This window comes from Gasterosteus aculeatus, chromosome 5 (assembly GCF_964276395.1).
Source record: "Gasterosteus aculeatus chromosome 5, fGasAcu3.hap1.1, whole genome shotgun sequence".
Classification (NCBI taxonomy): domain Eukaryota; kingdom Metazoa; phylum Chordata; class Actinopteri; order Perciformes; family Gasterosteidae; genus Gasterosteus; species Gasterosteus aculeatus.
This window is the reverse complement of record NC_135692.1, coordinates 6,892,955-6,907,780: the sequence shown is the minus strand read 5'-3', so window position 1 is coordinate 6,907,780 and position 14,826 is coordinate 6,892,955. Positions and strand designations below refer to the sequence as shown.

At 42.4% G+C, this 14,826-nt stretch overlaps 3 protein-coding genes and 1 non-coding gene across 8 annotated transcripts; 2 read left to right on the top strand and 2 right to left on the bottom strand.

Moving 5' to 3' along the window:
- Positions 1–434: 434 nt before the first annotated feature.
- Positions 435–5,257, bottom strand: pdap1a (pdgfa associated protein 1a). Its single transcript, XM_040177638.2, has 6 exons — positions 4,996–5,257; positions 3,941–4,023; positions 3,787–3,861; positions 3,427–3,551; positions 3,176–3,327; positions 435–1,955 (listed from the first exon to the last, which is right to left on the bottom strand). Exons 1-6 carry the CDS (start codon positions 5,006–5,008, stop codon positions 1,927–1,929), a joined length of 477 nt encoding a protein of 158 aa, XP_040033572.1. The 5' UTR covers positions 5,009–5,257; the 3' UTR covers positions 435–1,926.
- A 360-nt stretch (positions 5,258–5,617) lies between these two features.
- Positions 5,618–7,422, bottom strand: cby1 (chibby 1, beta catenin antagonist). 2 transcript variants are annotated; one of them, XM_040177640.2, is made up of 5 exons: positions 7,128–7,422; positions 6,886–6,984; positions 6,584–6,689; positions 6,367–6,479; positions 5,618–6,064 (listed from the first exon to the last, which is right to left on the bottom strand). In XM_040177640.2, the coding sequence occupies exons 2-5, from the start codon at positions 6,961–6,963 to the stop codon at positions 5,984–5,986; spliced, it is 378 nt and encodes a 125-aa protein (XP_040033574.1). In that variant the 5' UTR covers positions 6,964–6,984; positions 7,128–7,422; the 3' UTR covers positions 5,618–5,983. The 2 variants fall into 2 exon arrangements, with proteins under 2 accessions (XP_040033574.1, XP_040033573.1); XM_040177639.2 differs by having other exon boundaries at positions 7,207–7,422.
- A 293-nt stretch (positions 7,423–7,715) lies between these two features.
- Positions 7,716–7,788, top strand: trnar-ccu (transfer RNA arginine (anticodon CCU)). Its single transcript has one exon. It is a non-coding gene; the product is annotated as a tRNA-Arg (tRNA).
- Positions 7,734–14,716, top strand: plbd1b (phospholipase B domain containing 1b). Of its 4 annotated transcripts, none has more exons than XM_078102832.1 (11): positions 7,734–8,037; positions 8,587–8,809; positions 8,979–9,062; positions 9,365–9,506; positions 9,618–9,764; positions 10,264–10,408; positions 11,151–11,351; positions 12,852–12,992; positions 13,113–13,298; positions 13,408–13,584; positions 13,919–14,716. In XM_078102832.1, the coding sequence occupies exons 1-10, from the start codon at positions 7,971–7,973 to the stop codon at positions 13,548–13,550; spliced, it is 1,479 nt and encodes a 492-aa protein (XP_077958958.1). In that variant the 5' UTR covers positions 7,734–7,970; the 3' UTR covers positions 13,551–13,584; positions 13,919–14,716. The 4 variants fall into 4 exon arrangements, 3 of the variants coding, with proteins under 3 accessions (XP_077958958.1, XP_040033553.2, XP_040033552.2); XR_013467684.1 differs by having other exon boundaries at positions 7,757–8,037; positions 13,113–13,255; positions 13,919–14,270; XM_040177619.2 differs by having other exon boundaries at positions 7,757–8,037; positions 13,113–13,255; positions 13,408–13,514.
- Positions 14,717–14,826: the final 110 nt, after the last annotated feature.

The following is a 14,826-nucleotide window of genomic DNA, read 5'->3' as shown; positions in this document are numbered from 1 at the left end:
TGGGGGCTGCGGGTTCATCCGGGTGCTTGTCAAATGCGGCATTCTAGGTGGCAACAACTAAACGCACCCACTCATTTTGGGTTTGTACCTACGGTTTGTTTTGGCCCCGTTAGTGTCCAATAATGGAAAACAAACGGGGAATCCACTTTCTCATTAGGTGAGAGGAAAGTGGAACTGCGAGAGCCGTCCAATTGGGATTTATTTGGGGTTTCCTAATATGTAAAGTTAGGAACATTTGCTAGTTCTTTTGTTTGCGTTGCAGCATTAGCCGTCATGCAGGTTCATTTTAATGGAACGCGAATGGGTTTTCGGATGCGACAACGTTCTGTGTTTTCAATCTGCATCCTTCACTTTCAGTCCTGAAACAATGTGTGAAAGACTTTTCAGGGACAGAATACAGCCGCTGCAGGAGAGTAACTGAAAAAACAGTCATGTAACTATTAATGAATTTATTTTTAAAAATGACTTCAAATACATGATGGAAAGCTTGGGGAATTTTTTTTTTCTGCTGTGGCAACAATTCTCACATTTTGGGGTTTTACAACGATGTGTTCTTTAAACCCTTTGCACGTTATAGGGAACACTTTTCCTGATCCGGGCGTTTCCAAATCCTCCACACACTGAATTACCACTTTATCACGCACACCTGTGCAGTTTAAACATTACTAAAGGAACATGTCATTTTAGTTTTGCCGTCTGTGGTCACTTTGGAAACTTACTAACGGCGTAAAAGGATTTGATTAGATTCTAAGTGTGCCTAATTAACTAACCCACTGCAGGTTCTTTGAAGGACTTTAATCACAGGAGTAAGACAGTAAACTGGTCTTGTGTAAACTTTGTAAAGGCAACAAAAGACACAATCCCTCCTGTAGAACCACAGAGGACCCCATCAGAAAGAAGGCAGGCCAGTTACTGAGGCGGCTTGGAACAAACACTTTCCCAACACTGATATTCAACAACTTAAAAACGCTTATTAAAGGCAATTCAAGTAATATTCCGAGTGCTCCGAGCAAAGGATTACAAAACACATTCTGAAACACTTTTGAACTGACAGCAATAAGATGATTCAAGTGGGCAAAGTGTAAATTTGGAGAAAGAAAACAAAAAATCCATGATAATGCAAAAGAAACTCATGTCATAGACATGTTGTGACAGGAGGAAAGCTTATTTTTCCAACTATACATTTGTAGATTTTAAAAAGGGGATCAAAAAAAAAAATATATGGCAAAATCGAAACCAATGTGTGATGAAAGAGTCATGTTTTGATGCTGGGGGGGCGGAGGGGATTATACCAATGTCTTGTGCAACATATCCACAAATACTAAATTACATCATATAATTTGTACACATCAGTTTATCCTCTGAATAGTTTTCTTTTTCTTCATCGTCACCGATTTGACTTTTTACAAAATCTGGTGCGATGGAAGGAAAAGCAAAGCACCCACAGGCATCCCCATGCACGCTGACTGTGAAAGCCGACCAGTCCTTAAGTAAACCTTTATTTTGGTAACTGTGTACAAATGTTTGAATCTATGGAAAGAAATAACTTCAGCAGCTTCAGAATTAAAACCCCGGCGAGGGGAAGGGTGGGGGGGGGGTGGGGGAAGCAAAGAGGCAGTGAAGCACTTGGAAAACCTGCGACCGTCTCCTCTTGAGGAAGAAAACTAGAGGCATCCCAAATGTTGCAGTCCTCTTCGACTCGCTTTCATTCACCCGTTTATCCCCGTCCACGCTGTTATGGAAGAGCCGCGGCCCTCCGGTTTGAAATGACAGACAGGAGTTCAGGATCACCCCTGATGTGATGCCACTCGCTTTGGTCCCCCCTTACCCCCCCTGCTCCCTGTTGTCCTGCTCCAGATCTCCTTCCTTCTCTCTCCATCCATCCCTCTGAGACCGAAGTGCATGTCCAAGCTTTCAGGTGGAGGACTAACGTTTTGCTTTGGAGTCATCGGCATCTTTATCGGAGAAAAGCAACAGAGAATAGTGTTCAAGCCCAAAAGGCACGAGGAGAGCATGTGTGGAACAACCCATAAAGGGGAACATCTTGCATGATGCCAAGAAGAGTAAAAGAGTGACGAATATATAGATAAACATTCATCTATTGCAGATGCATATGCTGCCATAAGCAGAAGTGGCCACAATGCAGATGAATCACTTTAATATTGTTCCAGTATCATGCACCAATGAGGACCTGTCATCTCGGCCAGCTACGTTCATGTCAAGCTGTAATTTCATGAGAAAAATAAGCTCACGCCTCATATTGACGTTCCCACCCCTTTCCCCAAACTTAAACACGGCTTCATTTTCTATTAGCATTGGAGCAGCATGATTACAATTGGTGTCAGCAATATTAAGGGAAGAGAAAAAAAAATGTCCCCAAAATTTGATATTCTACTAATAAAATAAATGTTAAAAATGTCCAACTTCAGTGGAAGGAAAATTGTCTACAAATAGCCTAGTGAAGTATTCTTTCTGCCCCTGGTTATATTGTAAAGAAACCAAGAGCAATGCTCTATAAGAAAACACCCCCACCGGAAAAAACAAAGGGCGCCAAATATGCAACCACAGAGAAAATGGAACACCAGCTTTCAGAATGTCAAAGGGCTCATTTAGCACGCTAGCGCCAGAATATTATTGGTTCAAACTACGTGATCAAATGTTTCTGCCCCGCTTAGCGTGCGTCTGTTTAGGGAGCGTTTGTTGTGTTCATCCTCAGAAAAAAGATTGAGATTAAGGCTAGTACATTTATCCACCAGTGGACACGTTCGCTGTTAGTGACATAATGTCAGCTGGTTTACATATGTTTGTTATCCAAGGCCTTCACGAGAATAGTGAAGCTTTCTGATGTCAACATTCTACAATAACAGGCTTCACACCGCCGACATGTTTTGGCTTCAGTTAAAGATGTATAGTTGCCAAAAACGGACATTTGCTACACATGTGATGTTAGTCATATTGAGTGAGAGGATTTAACAGTCCCAGTAGCTCACATCTAAATGCCTTTATTGACTTTAGCCTACTTAAAAAAGTCCCCTTGTTGAGCTGAGCGTTTTTTAAGGACTTTTGGAATAAATGAGGGTGTGTTTCTATGCAACATACTGATTAAAAGCAAAAATGTTCCCCATGTAGTTCACAAAGTCCTAACATATGCATGTCAATCTTCGTGTTCACTCACCTTTCCTGAGTTCATCCCTCTTCTTGGCGGCATCCTCTCTCTGTTTCTTAATAATAGCCAGTCTGGCCAGGTCGGCCCTGGCCTGCTCAGTCTTCCCCTCCAGGTGGAGCTTCATGTAGCGTTCCTTTGATTTCTGCTTCTCGATCTCCTCTCTGATGGAGATAACAGGAGGGGCGTACACATGAGCAAAACAACACTTTTTGAACGTTCACAGGCTAAACGAAATACAATAGACACCAACCGCCACCTACCGTTCCCTGCGAGACAGCTCTCTGGGAGCACTGACGTCTACCTCAGCCACCTTTTTGCTCTTCTGAGACACGCGGTTGGGATTCTCGATCTCGATGAGCCCCTCCACGCCACTTCTTTTCCTGGACTGTGTGCAGGGGACAGGAAAAGAAACTGTCAAAGCTTGTAAAATGCAGCAGAAGCTTTCAAACTGGTTAGACTACATGCTACTACACGGAACCATTGTTTGCGCGTTAGATTTTTTTTATTTCAAATGGAATTTAAGATGAATAGATTTTAGAAATATTGTGTGGTCCAAGTCCTAGAACCCCGCCAAGTTGTTTCCCCGTTTAGTCAACATTACACCCCTTCACATCACTCACATCAGATTCGTCATCACTGCTGCTCTCATCATCAGAATCTCCAGACGCCTCCTTCTCTGCATTGGGGTTTTCTTCCTGTGAACACAAAGACATTAGATCACACCGGGCCTCAATTAAGAGGCAACTATGCCTGCAACAAAGACTGATCACTCACCAACTCTTTCTGCGCTTTCATCTGTCTGTCGATCTCATCTGGGTTGCTGAACTGCTTCCCTCGGCCCTTGTGGCCCCTTTTCCCTGAAAAACAGACAGAACAGCTGTCAATAGAAAATCTGCTGTATCAAACTGTTTAAATCAGTCACTCAACAAGTCGACCACAACGTTTGCTGACTCCTGTTCAGTGCAGGGACACATTTACATTCGGTACACTCAACAGTTTTACAATAACATGGGTCTATATTTAGCCCCTGATGAATACTGCCTCGGTGACGCTTGTTATTGAAACTGAGAGGCCTATACTTGACACCATTGCTATTTCGCCGGTCCGTTTGGGGATGATGTAACGTTCATATTGGACGGTGTTGTGTGGCGCAGGTACAGCTGTTTCTATAGACACCCTCTGCACGTGGACACACCGGTGCCCGACCACCTCCGATACGAGTTAAAACCTATGCTGGGTTTAATTACGATGTCATGCTATCGTAGTGTGGAAAGGCAGTGTGTAACGTTATGTGTGTGTGTGTGGTGGGAGACGAGTCACACATGACGTCCACAAAGAGCCAGCTACGTCCAACGGCAAATGTCACAGGCCAGTGAGTTAAGAGGAGCCAAATAGAAATCATTTTAACAAACTGTTAACAAAGGATTGAGAACGGATCTGATTAGGGGCACGACCGCAATCTGCAAGGACTTCAAATAAACGATAACGTTAATAGTATGTTTACGTTCTCCTGTGCACATGGTGACGCTGGCAATAACGCTAATGCTAAATAGAAATGGTCAAAAAAGCTGGCCGTTCAAAGCTTTAATGTTAGATCGTGAAATTACCGACGTGTGTTCATGTGCGAACATTAGCTACTCACTACGGGTACGTGTCGCGTCTTAGCTGAACCGTTTGAAGCCGCAATGACACTATGCTAACCAGTTAGCATGCTAAAAGCTAAGCATGCGAGAGTTCAACGGAGAATTGTACTACTTTAGCTAACAATTCGCTAGCTGGAATTAGCTTGCCAGAAATTAGCATGTTACATTCCGGTTGATAATACTTACCACCCCTAGGCATTATTAAAAGTCAAGTGTACACAATTGACGTCCTCTTCTATATCACGGAGTAATCTGACAGTTGTACAAGCCAACCCGGCAGTTTAAAGTGCTGAAAGTAAAGGCTGACACTACTTCGTCTCTCCCGCTGTCGGAAGCGCAACCGTCGAAACGCTGCATTAAGTTAGGGCCGCCTGCGCATGCTCAGATAGAACCCGTCAACCAATCGCTGCAAAGGGCACGTGATTGACATGCGCATCTACCAATCAGGCCAACCTAAAGCGAGCAAAACTAATCCATAACACGCCTTACATTTGATGAAAAATTATATATAATGTATAATAATATAATATATACTATTTAATAAATAAACTATATAATAACTAAACTATGCTGGTCTGTAAAAGTGCATACAGTTCACAATCAGTATCTCAGGGTTTTTGTCAAATGTCTGTTCCCTATGTCAGAAATAACATTTCTTATTACTAGGATTATGTATGAAGGCAACTTACTGCTCAAATATTTTGTGGAAGATTTATCCTGGCTTTCTTTTTCACTCATTATGACTCAATTAAGTATAATCGAATAACTTCATTTAAAGAAGAAAAAAAAGGATGACAGTGCGCCACACTTACTGTAATGGAATTTTAGTTCTAATAGAAAATACAATAAATACAAAAAATCTTAGAAAGAAAATGAAGAAAATTTGCCTGTATTTGCCATACAGATGTATAAATTATGCTGTGTCTTTCAGATACAGATTTAGAGTTACAGATGTAGAAAAGAACAAATATCTGACTATCTGCTTTTGCAATTAAATACAAGCAAGTCCTACATCTACGACAAAGAAATCCTCATTATGTAAAAAATATGGGCACATAATTTTGTGCGTAAAAGCAAAAACAAAGAAACAGCTCTTTTTTCCCTATCAGCAATCTTGACGTTCTCTCTAAGAATGAAAAACATTTCCTGTTATGAAGGCATCAGATTGGATTTGTCATTTCTTCCTTCGAATTTGTGTCTTTATATCTTCCGCTTCTTTCTCCATCAGGTGGTATTCCACAGTAGTCTCTGTCAGCTATAACGAAAATATCAAATATCAGTTACTTAAAAGATTCGGGAAGAAAGGAGATTACATTAATACCTGGTTATTCCATGGTCAAAGTGTATTGAGCAAAGCTTAGCTATAAAACAAAGAAGGGTTTCATGTTCTAAAACTGAGGCAAAGCATGGTTATGGAGGTTAAGGGTGATCATAGATTCCCATAACAAACACAGATGTATCCAAAACAAACTTTCTTAGTACTTCCACAAACTTGCATGTAGAATAATTCATGTTTTGGGGAATGGTAGGGCAATTTTAAAATGGCTAATTTCTTACCATGTCCAAGAGAATTTCTATTTTAAGTTTCAGGAGGTTGTTCTCTTCCTCCAACTGTACATTTCTTTTCTTAAGCCGCTGAAATTCCTTACCGGACCCATTTCCCACCGATTCTGCAAGCGAGAATTAATGTTTTACTAAAGGGGTATGAAAGGTTTTTTAGACTTGAACAGGCATAGCGCAGATATGCATGATTCAATATTATCACGGGCATTACCTGATATCCACTGGCCCTCTTCAAATTTCCAACTCTGACCTCCAAGGTTCATGGCAGGTGGTCCATACTCAAGGCCCAGTTCTACTTCTCTAGTTGAACGATCCAACTAACACAAAAACACGGAAACAACAGATCAGTCTGGATGCCAGGACGAAACACAACATCGAGTTGCAGCCCATTGAGCACAACGGCGGTGATAAAACACGTTCTTTAAGCTCCTTTCTTGTGTTTATCCACTAATGAGGTATATCCAAGGGTCTTTAGCGCGAGTGAAACGCTACTAAACATCTGTCTAAACTCACCGTATGGAGGCTGGACAGAGATGCAGATTTGCGAGGGGGGATCTTCTTCGGACTGAATGTGTTTCCAAACAGCGGCATCTTTAGTGATTTCTTAAGGTCCTGTATAAGAGATGGTAACGTTACATCAATGGTAGCATTAGCACATTCTCTTTATTAGCCAGTATCACGTAGCCACAGCTACTGTGTATCGTTGCTATCGCTACAGTACTGAGCTAACGCTCGCTAGCTACTCATAGCGTTACCTGACATTTAATTGAAACGGCCTCACAGGTGGGTCAGTAGTTGTTTTTCTCACTGAGAGTAGATGTATAGTATATTTACCTCCATACAGGTTATTTATTTAAATTCTTAACGTGGTGTTTGAAACAATTTTCTCTCCCAACAAAAACATACTTGCTACTGCGCATGTGAGAATGTTCCATTTGTCTAAAGTAGACACTGACATCTTGAAGAGCTTTAAAATAAAGTATTCTTTTTCAACACAATCAAGTTTAGGACATAGACACAACTATATTCTCCAATGCTTTATCTATGGCCTCATGTGCATATTTAAATGGTCAGAGTCGCATTAGGATAACGTCAATACCCCTATTTTGGCAAGATAATGGAACCATCCATACAACCTGATTCATAGACCTAACGTTACGTGAGAATGGTAACCGTTACGTGTAAGCGTTTTATTCCCGAATTGAGAATTTAATACAAAGTTAAATGTCAGAGGCTCAGCTTGTCTAATGAGAGAGTTTTAACAAAACACACACCATCAAACCCCAATTGTTTCTTATTATATCCTGCAATAAAATGTTATTACTCTACCGAACACGAAACGTGCCCCAGTGGCCTAATGGATAAGGCACTGGCCTCCTAAGCCAGGGATTGTGGGTTCGAGTCCCATCTGGGGTGGTTATTTTTTCTGGGAAAAAGAAGTGAATGAAGTCTTTCAAAATAGGATCTCTGGGACCGACGTTCTCTCATGCAGTTGATGCGACCCGCGCAATATCCTTTCTACCTGGAACCAACGGTTTACCGATGAAGAAACATTCTTATTGAAATACACGGAGGGAACTGGCAAGAAAACAGCCGCCATGCAGAAGCAAAACATCAAACTGTGCGTATTGCTGAGCTGTTTGGCTGCATCAGTGCAAACGCACCGTGAGTAACGCTGCCTTGACTTGTCTGAACATGACGAAAACTATTTTTTTTTGTAAGATTTAGTTGTTGAAAAGAAAGGCGTTTTTGTTTTTATGTAAAAAACTGTCTATGACAGAAATATATAGTTTGCAACAATATGTTTTATAAGCGATTGTTTCTTACTTCTATTTCGTTGTGCCCTATTATTTTATATTATATATTTTACATGAATACATATTGTGATCGTTTTAATAATTTTTAATTTTCAATAAAACAACTCATTTTGTGTTTACAAAACGCTAACGAACACAACAAATCAAAGTTTGTTTCAAATAGTTAAATAATATTCAACTTGCACCAAGTAACAATACAGATCATTGCAAACTCTTGTGCTATGAAGTATGAATAATATTCATTGGACAAAAAGCAACAAGGACTATGTCAGAAAATAGTGTTATTTATGCGCTGCCTTTTTCCTATATTTAAATATATTGCTGGGATGACTATCTTATATAATGCCTGTTATCCAACCTCAACCCTGTAACCTTGCCCATCCTCCTACAATGGTAGAGCTCAAAGAGGCCACTGTGCACTGGGATGCTGCCCAGAAAAGTGTGATCCTGAAGGAAGGGGTGATGGAGACCGAAGGGGGAGCCTACGGTTACTTCAATGACACTCTGCTCCTCTCTGGATGGGGCGTCTTGGAGATCTGCGCAGGTTGTGGAGGAACCGCACAAAGAGATGAGACCACCTTTTTCCTGGCCGGGTACCTGGAAGGTTATCTGACTGCTGGGTGAGAAAATGTGACGCAACAGACAAGTTTCGTTGTTTACAGACTTTGGAAATATTACTTTCAATATAGTTTTGCATTACCCTTGTTTTGAGAGTTCAGCTATAAAACTGTGTTTACTTAGTGATCTAGCAATAGATTAATTCCCACTTTTCTTATATTGTCTCCACAGACAGATGTTCAATCATTACTCCAACATGTACCCTCAACTCCTAAAGGATGAGAAGGTTTTGAATCCCCTCAAAACGTTTTTAAGGTACATTTTTCAAGAGGTTTTTCCCTTTGGCTATACAGAAAAAGTAATGCCTGTAACATTGTGTAAAAGAATGAGAGAATATAATTATTTTGAGTTCCCACGAAGAACCCAACGGTGACCAAAAGCCTCTTTGTTGTTTAAACAAATTTACTTTTCTTATTTTGTATATACATGGGAATATTACCCCATTAATTGACTAAATGTTGTCAGTTTCACCAGTATTTATAAAAGTCTATATACTAAAATTAAAAAAACAGCAACAATTTGCAACAATTCTAATAAGTGTGTGGAATGATCCTCAGCAAACAGGACCAGTGGGCCCGAGAGCAGGTGAAACAGAGGAGACACAGCGACCCCTGGTGGAACCACCTGGGACTGATCCTGGCCCAGCTGGACGGACTCCATGCAGGAGCTGCTCGCTGGGCCAAAAGCAAACACAGAGAGGTGTGTGTGTGTGTGTCTGTGTAAGTGTGTTTGTGTGTTTTGTCGAGAATGTTGAGAGAGTTGTCATAGTATCATCTCATTCATCTCCGCCGCTTCCACCATTCCTCCCAGCCTCTATCAGCATTTGCACTCCAGTTTCTGAATGGCGTCGGCGACCTCCTGGACCTCATCCCGGCTCTGACGCCTCGCTCCAACTCCTCCACAGGGGCCGGCGCTTTCAGGATGCCAGGAATGGGCCACTGCACGGCTCTCATCAAGGTTAGGCCGAGCTCATTTGGCTCACGCTCTGAGGGAGCACTTGATGGGCCCCAATGCCTAATTAGTTTCATTGTGCTCAATTCCCTCTTTTGTAATGCATCAACAAGTGCACAAGGCCATCAAATGTAATTATTTACAAAGTGTAAATGGAATGAGGACATTAGGGGAATGTGCAAGCTGTCATTATTTAGTTTTAATCAATGAGATTTTATTCATTCTAATCTGATATAATTACAGGAACCATAATGCTAAAGGTTTTCAATTAGCGCTAAACACAAAGCTAATGATTGAATGGTCATTAGTAGTGCAGGAATGGAAAATTCCCAAATACTTTGTGGTCAGGGCGCACAGCCACTCAGCAATTAATATGATTATAAAATGACAACAGTTGAAAAGGGTTCAGGGAAATAGCACGCATGCCGCGACTAGTTTTTTCAGACAGGACCTGCACGCGTTCGCTCTTCACCACAACCCAACGTTTCCCTCCTCTGCCTCCAAGGTGCTGCCAGGCTTTGAGAACCTGCTGTTTGGCCACTCCAGCTGGTTTACGTATGCAGCCACCATGCGTATCTATAAACACTGGGACCTCAGGGTGTCCGACACACACACGGCCACCGGGAAGATGTCGTTCAGCAGCTACCCTGGTACAAGCACGCAAATAACACACATGAGCTGTATTTACAGTCCAAACATATCATCAGTTCATTTGGAGGACGTGAGGTTTGTAGCCTGTTGAGGAAACTGTGTTTTCTAAGCATACAACCTGAATCATGAACAGTTTGCCAGCCCGCAGTGCAGCAAAGAACGTCTCTCTTGTGAACACCCTGTGCTGAGGTGAACGTGCTTGTCCTTAATCCTCAGGGTTTCATTTTCATCTGGAAAGATATAAACACCAACATCGAGGACTTAGCCCAAATCCCCAATGTGCATTGTTGACTGAAAGTAATTCTTCTGCTCAGCGCAGAGCTTAGTCCTCGACGAGGACGGTTATTTGTCATCTGGGTAGAGAATTGCACATCGGTGCGCGCCGTACACAACCATCCTGCTCCTTTGCTCCTGCGGGAGCTGGTGTGTGACCCCTTAAGCTGCTTTCCCTCTTATAATGTGACAGCAGGTCAGATACGAATACTTTAAGTGGACCTGAGCATGGCGACCATACCACTGTGATTTAAATCCTTGATATCAGCAGTAGGATTTCTGTATTCATTCACATGAAGTAGTAATAGTGGTAGTAGTAGTAATGCCATAGGAATATTACATAGCGAACCTGACTTAAAGTCTTTTAAAACTGCTGCCAGGCAACAATGACCAACCGTGCCATAGGTTGTGGTTGAGGTTATGAACTGATCTCAGACATTTTCCCACCGCTTCCTCCTGCGCCTGCAGGCTTCCTGACCTCTCTGGACGACTTCTACCTGCTCGGGAGCGGCCTGCTGATGACTCAGACCTCCATCGGCGTCTTCAACGTCTCCCTGCTCTCCCGGCTCAGCTCTCACAGCCTGCTGGCCTGGCAGAGGGTCCGTCTGGCCAACGGCCTGGCGCGCAGCGGGGAGGAGTGGGCGCGCGTCTTCTCCGGATACAACTCAGGTGAAACCCCCGTCGGTGTGAGCTGAGGGGGGTTCTTTCAAACGCCAGCAGAGGCTAAGATGTCCCACTTTTTGATCGCAAACCCCTGGAGTCCTCCCAAAAGTATCCGTAGAGGAGTCGAGAACGGGTCCGTGATCTAGACCTAGAGGAAAGGTCTGAAATAAGGGCGCACGCCTGGGAAGATGAGACTTGCGGAAAGGAAGGGGTGAATGACGGAGCAAGCCTGGAACAAACTCCCCGACTAAAAATCCCCTGGACAAATTCCCATAGAGACACACCAACAGACCATCAACACCGTTACGCAGCAATTGTGTTAATTGGGCAGCTGCTTGGATCTTTCACGTCACGTTGCTATGGGAGAGCCGTGGAAAACAGGACAGAGCGTTCTTGAGGCTGACAGTCCCCCTCGTTGCCCGTTAGGCCGCCGTAGTCGCCTGCAGGCAGGAAACACGCCAGCCTTTCCCGGCCTTTGGGTGTTATCTTTTGTTCATGTAGGTACGGATATATTGCTTGTGCACGTCAGTCACACTGGAGCCGCAAGTCTCCCCTGTTTTTTCCTCCGGTATCAAATCCCTGAGGCACATGCGAGACTGTACATGTTATTTTTCCTACGCCAGTCGTGTAGTGCAAGCGATGCAACCAAGCGGGATAAGATGTTCCTTTATCCGTCTTCAGCCGCAATACTGCTCAAATCATGTACGTTGTATTTAAATCCATTCCTTAAAAAAGGTTACACTGGTTCGAAGTCAGGAGCCTACGTCGATACAGTACTTGCACTAGACAGTGTGACTATTTTTGAAAGTTGTGTTCAAGGATCCGTTGACCTCAGATCACTTTCAGGCTCTTGGAATGTCAAAGGCCCTTTGGAACAGAATTAAACCACTTAATAGACCAGTGTTACATTGTGTACAGTCATGGTCCCGGGAGGATGAACCCTGATGACCCTGATTCTCTGAACTCTCCTCTGGCACCACCAGCGGCATGAAATGTGTGCTTGTCCTGTGAAATATCCCACTGGATTGATTGTTGAAAGATGTGCAGACGTTCATGGAACCCAGAGGACAGAGACTTTTCATCTAGCAACAGTTTTCGGTCAAATTTGTGTAAATTCCTCTAATACTTGACATAACCAGTCAAGTCAGCAAGTCTTATTGGATAAAAAAATGATACCTTATTTCCTATTTTATATTTCTTTTCCAACAACAGAGCTTCTGTTTGACATCTTTCCTTAACTTCTCAGCTCTCAGAGTTTTCTTTAAAGTTGCAGCTGGGATAGTTTTGAAGATGAGGCACATCCAAGGAGACTTTAACAAATGTTAATCATACATGAAACAAATTGTTTACTGGGATAATTTGCCTGTTTTTAGAAACTCACGTTGATTTTAATGCAACCCCTGTCTGCTATTAGAGAGCAACTGCCTTTACAGACCGTAACAACCGCTGTGGGTTGTTCTGTGTCGGCGAGGCAGCAAATAGAGCGTATCCCCCTCTGTATTTTAGGTACATACAACAGCCAGTACATGCTGGTGGACCTGAACAGGGTTTCTCTGGGTCACAGTATCAGGGACGGAGCTCTGACTGTGGTAGAGCAGATACCTGGCAAAGTGGCGCACTCCGATCAGACTCAAGCTTTACGCAGAGGTAAGAAACAAACACCCATTCGTACAGTTTTATTTGTGTTCTTTATTTTCATCCGCGAGGGCTTCTTCAGGTGGAAATCCTTCTGGGCGACCCACACCTTCAGTGTGTTACTTTTGGCAGGATATTGGGCCTCCTACAACGTACCATTTCATGCTGAAATCTACAACCTGAGCGGGTACAGCGTGATGTGGAAGAGATACGGAGAGGACTTCTCGTACGACCTCTGTCCCAGAGCCAAAATCCTTCGCAGGGACCAGGCCAAGGTGTCAGACCTAAACTCCCTCAAACACATCATGAGATACAACAGTACGTGTAACGACAAGTAGTGACTGTCTTCATTCAGAAGCATGCACACACAAGTCGTATTTTCAGACTGTAAGTCGCGTGCCTAAAAGTCAGACTGCTTCTGTTGCAGACTTCAAGAGAGAGCCTTACTCCAAGGGGCATCCTTGTAAAACCATCTGTTGCCGTAACGACCTGAGACCAAGAAGACCACGGCCAGGGGGTTGCTATGACACCAAGGTCAGAGGTCATCGGCGCATGAAGTTTGAGATGTGACCTGGGAGAAAAGTGCTATGACAAAATATCAGAGGTTAATTTCTGTGTTTTGTGTAGGAATAATAAGGTCATCTCAATTTTACAATATTGCATATTGGTGGTCAGCTCTGTCACAACACTGTGTTAACATGTTTGTAAAACCTGAAAAGATATTTTCTTTTCTTTACTTGTTTTGTAATTTGATCATTCGTTCCCAATGGCAAAGCTATTGAGTCTCATTTTTAATATAATAATAATGAAAAACTCCATTACAAAACATTCTTTATGGATGTCTATTTGATATTCAAACCTTGTTAAATAGCCTCACTTTCCACAGACTTATTTATTTTTCTGCCCTTTTCCTCCCCCGTATCTCTCCCACGCTGCAGGTGACGGACTACCAGATGGCGGTCCGGTTGGTTGCGCAGGCCATAAACGGCCCCACAACACAGGGGGGCCTGCGTCCTTTCTCATGGCAATCGTTCAACCTTACGACCCATCTGGGTCTTCCGCACACCTACAGCTTTCCCTTCGTCACCATGAGGCCCACGCTGCATCGACCCTGAGAGCGCAGAGACAGCAGATATACAACCAATCTATGCAGGATCGGCTTTGTTTCTTGTTCCTGGAGAAAAAAAAGCTTGTCACCTAACTGTAATAATGTAAAAGCAGGCAAAATTAATTAAATTCTGAGACAATGCATTTTCAAAACAAAATAAGATTAAAACACGGGACAATCTGTTGCTTAATTGCCTTTATGAATTTGACTGGAATGTTAGAGGTATTTTTATGAAGCTGATTGATGCCAACCTGAGGTTTGATCAAATCATTCACTAATTAATTCATACCATTTAATCCTAAAACTCATTTTAAAAAGAACATGCTTGTTTCATCTAAACCCGGCCAGAAGTATTAGAAAGATGGTGTTTGAATTACTGCTGCTCTCATTACTCAGTAGTCATTAGGGAGTGATGTGTTAGCAATAATACTCTCAACTCTGAATGTATTAGCAATGTTTTGTGTGTAAGTTTGTTCCTTAGAGTTTAATATTTTGGCCACCTGGGGAATGCTTTTGTTTTAGTTAATACTAGTGTATTGTATGTATTTTTGAGGATTTTGTTTTAAAATCTATGCAATGTTTCCTCAAGTTTAGACCGTGTATAATAAAATGTTCTTATTTAATATTATTGATAACACGATATACATATATTGGAAATGATTCAAGAATACAATAAGTATTACAATAAGTAATACAAAAAAACACAATCAGCTTCTCCTCCATGACTTCGCAAATATA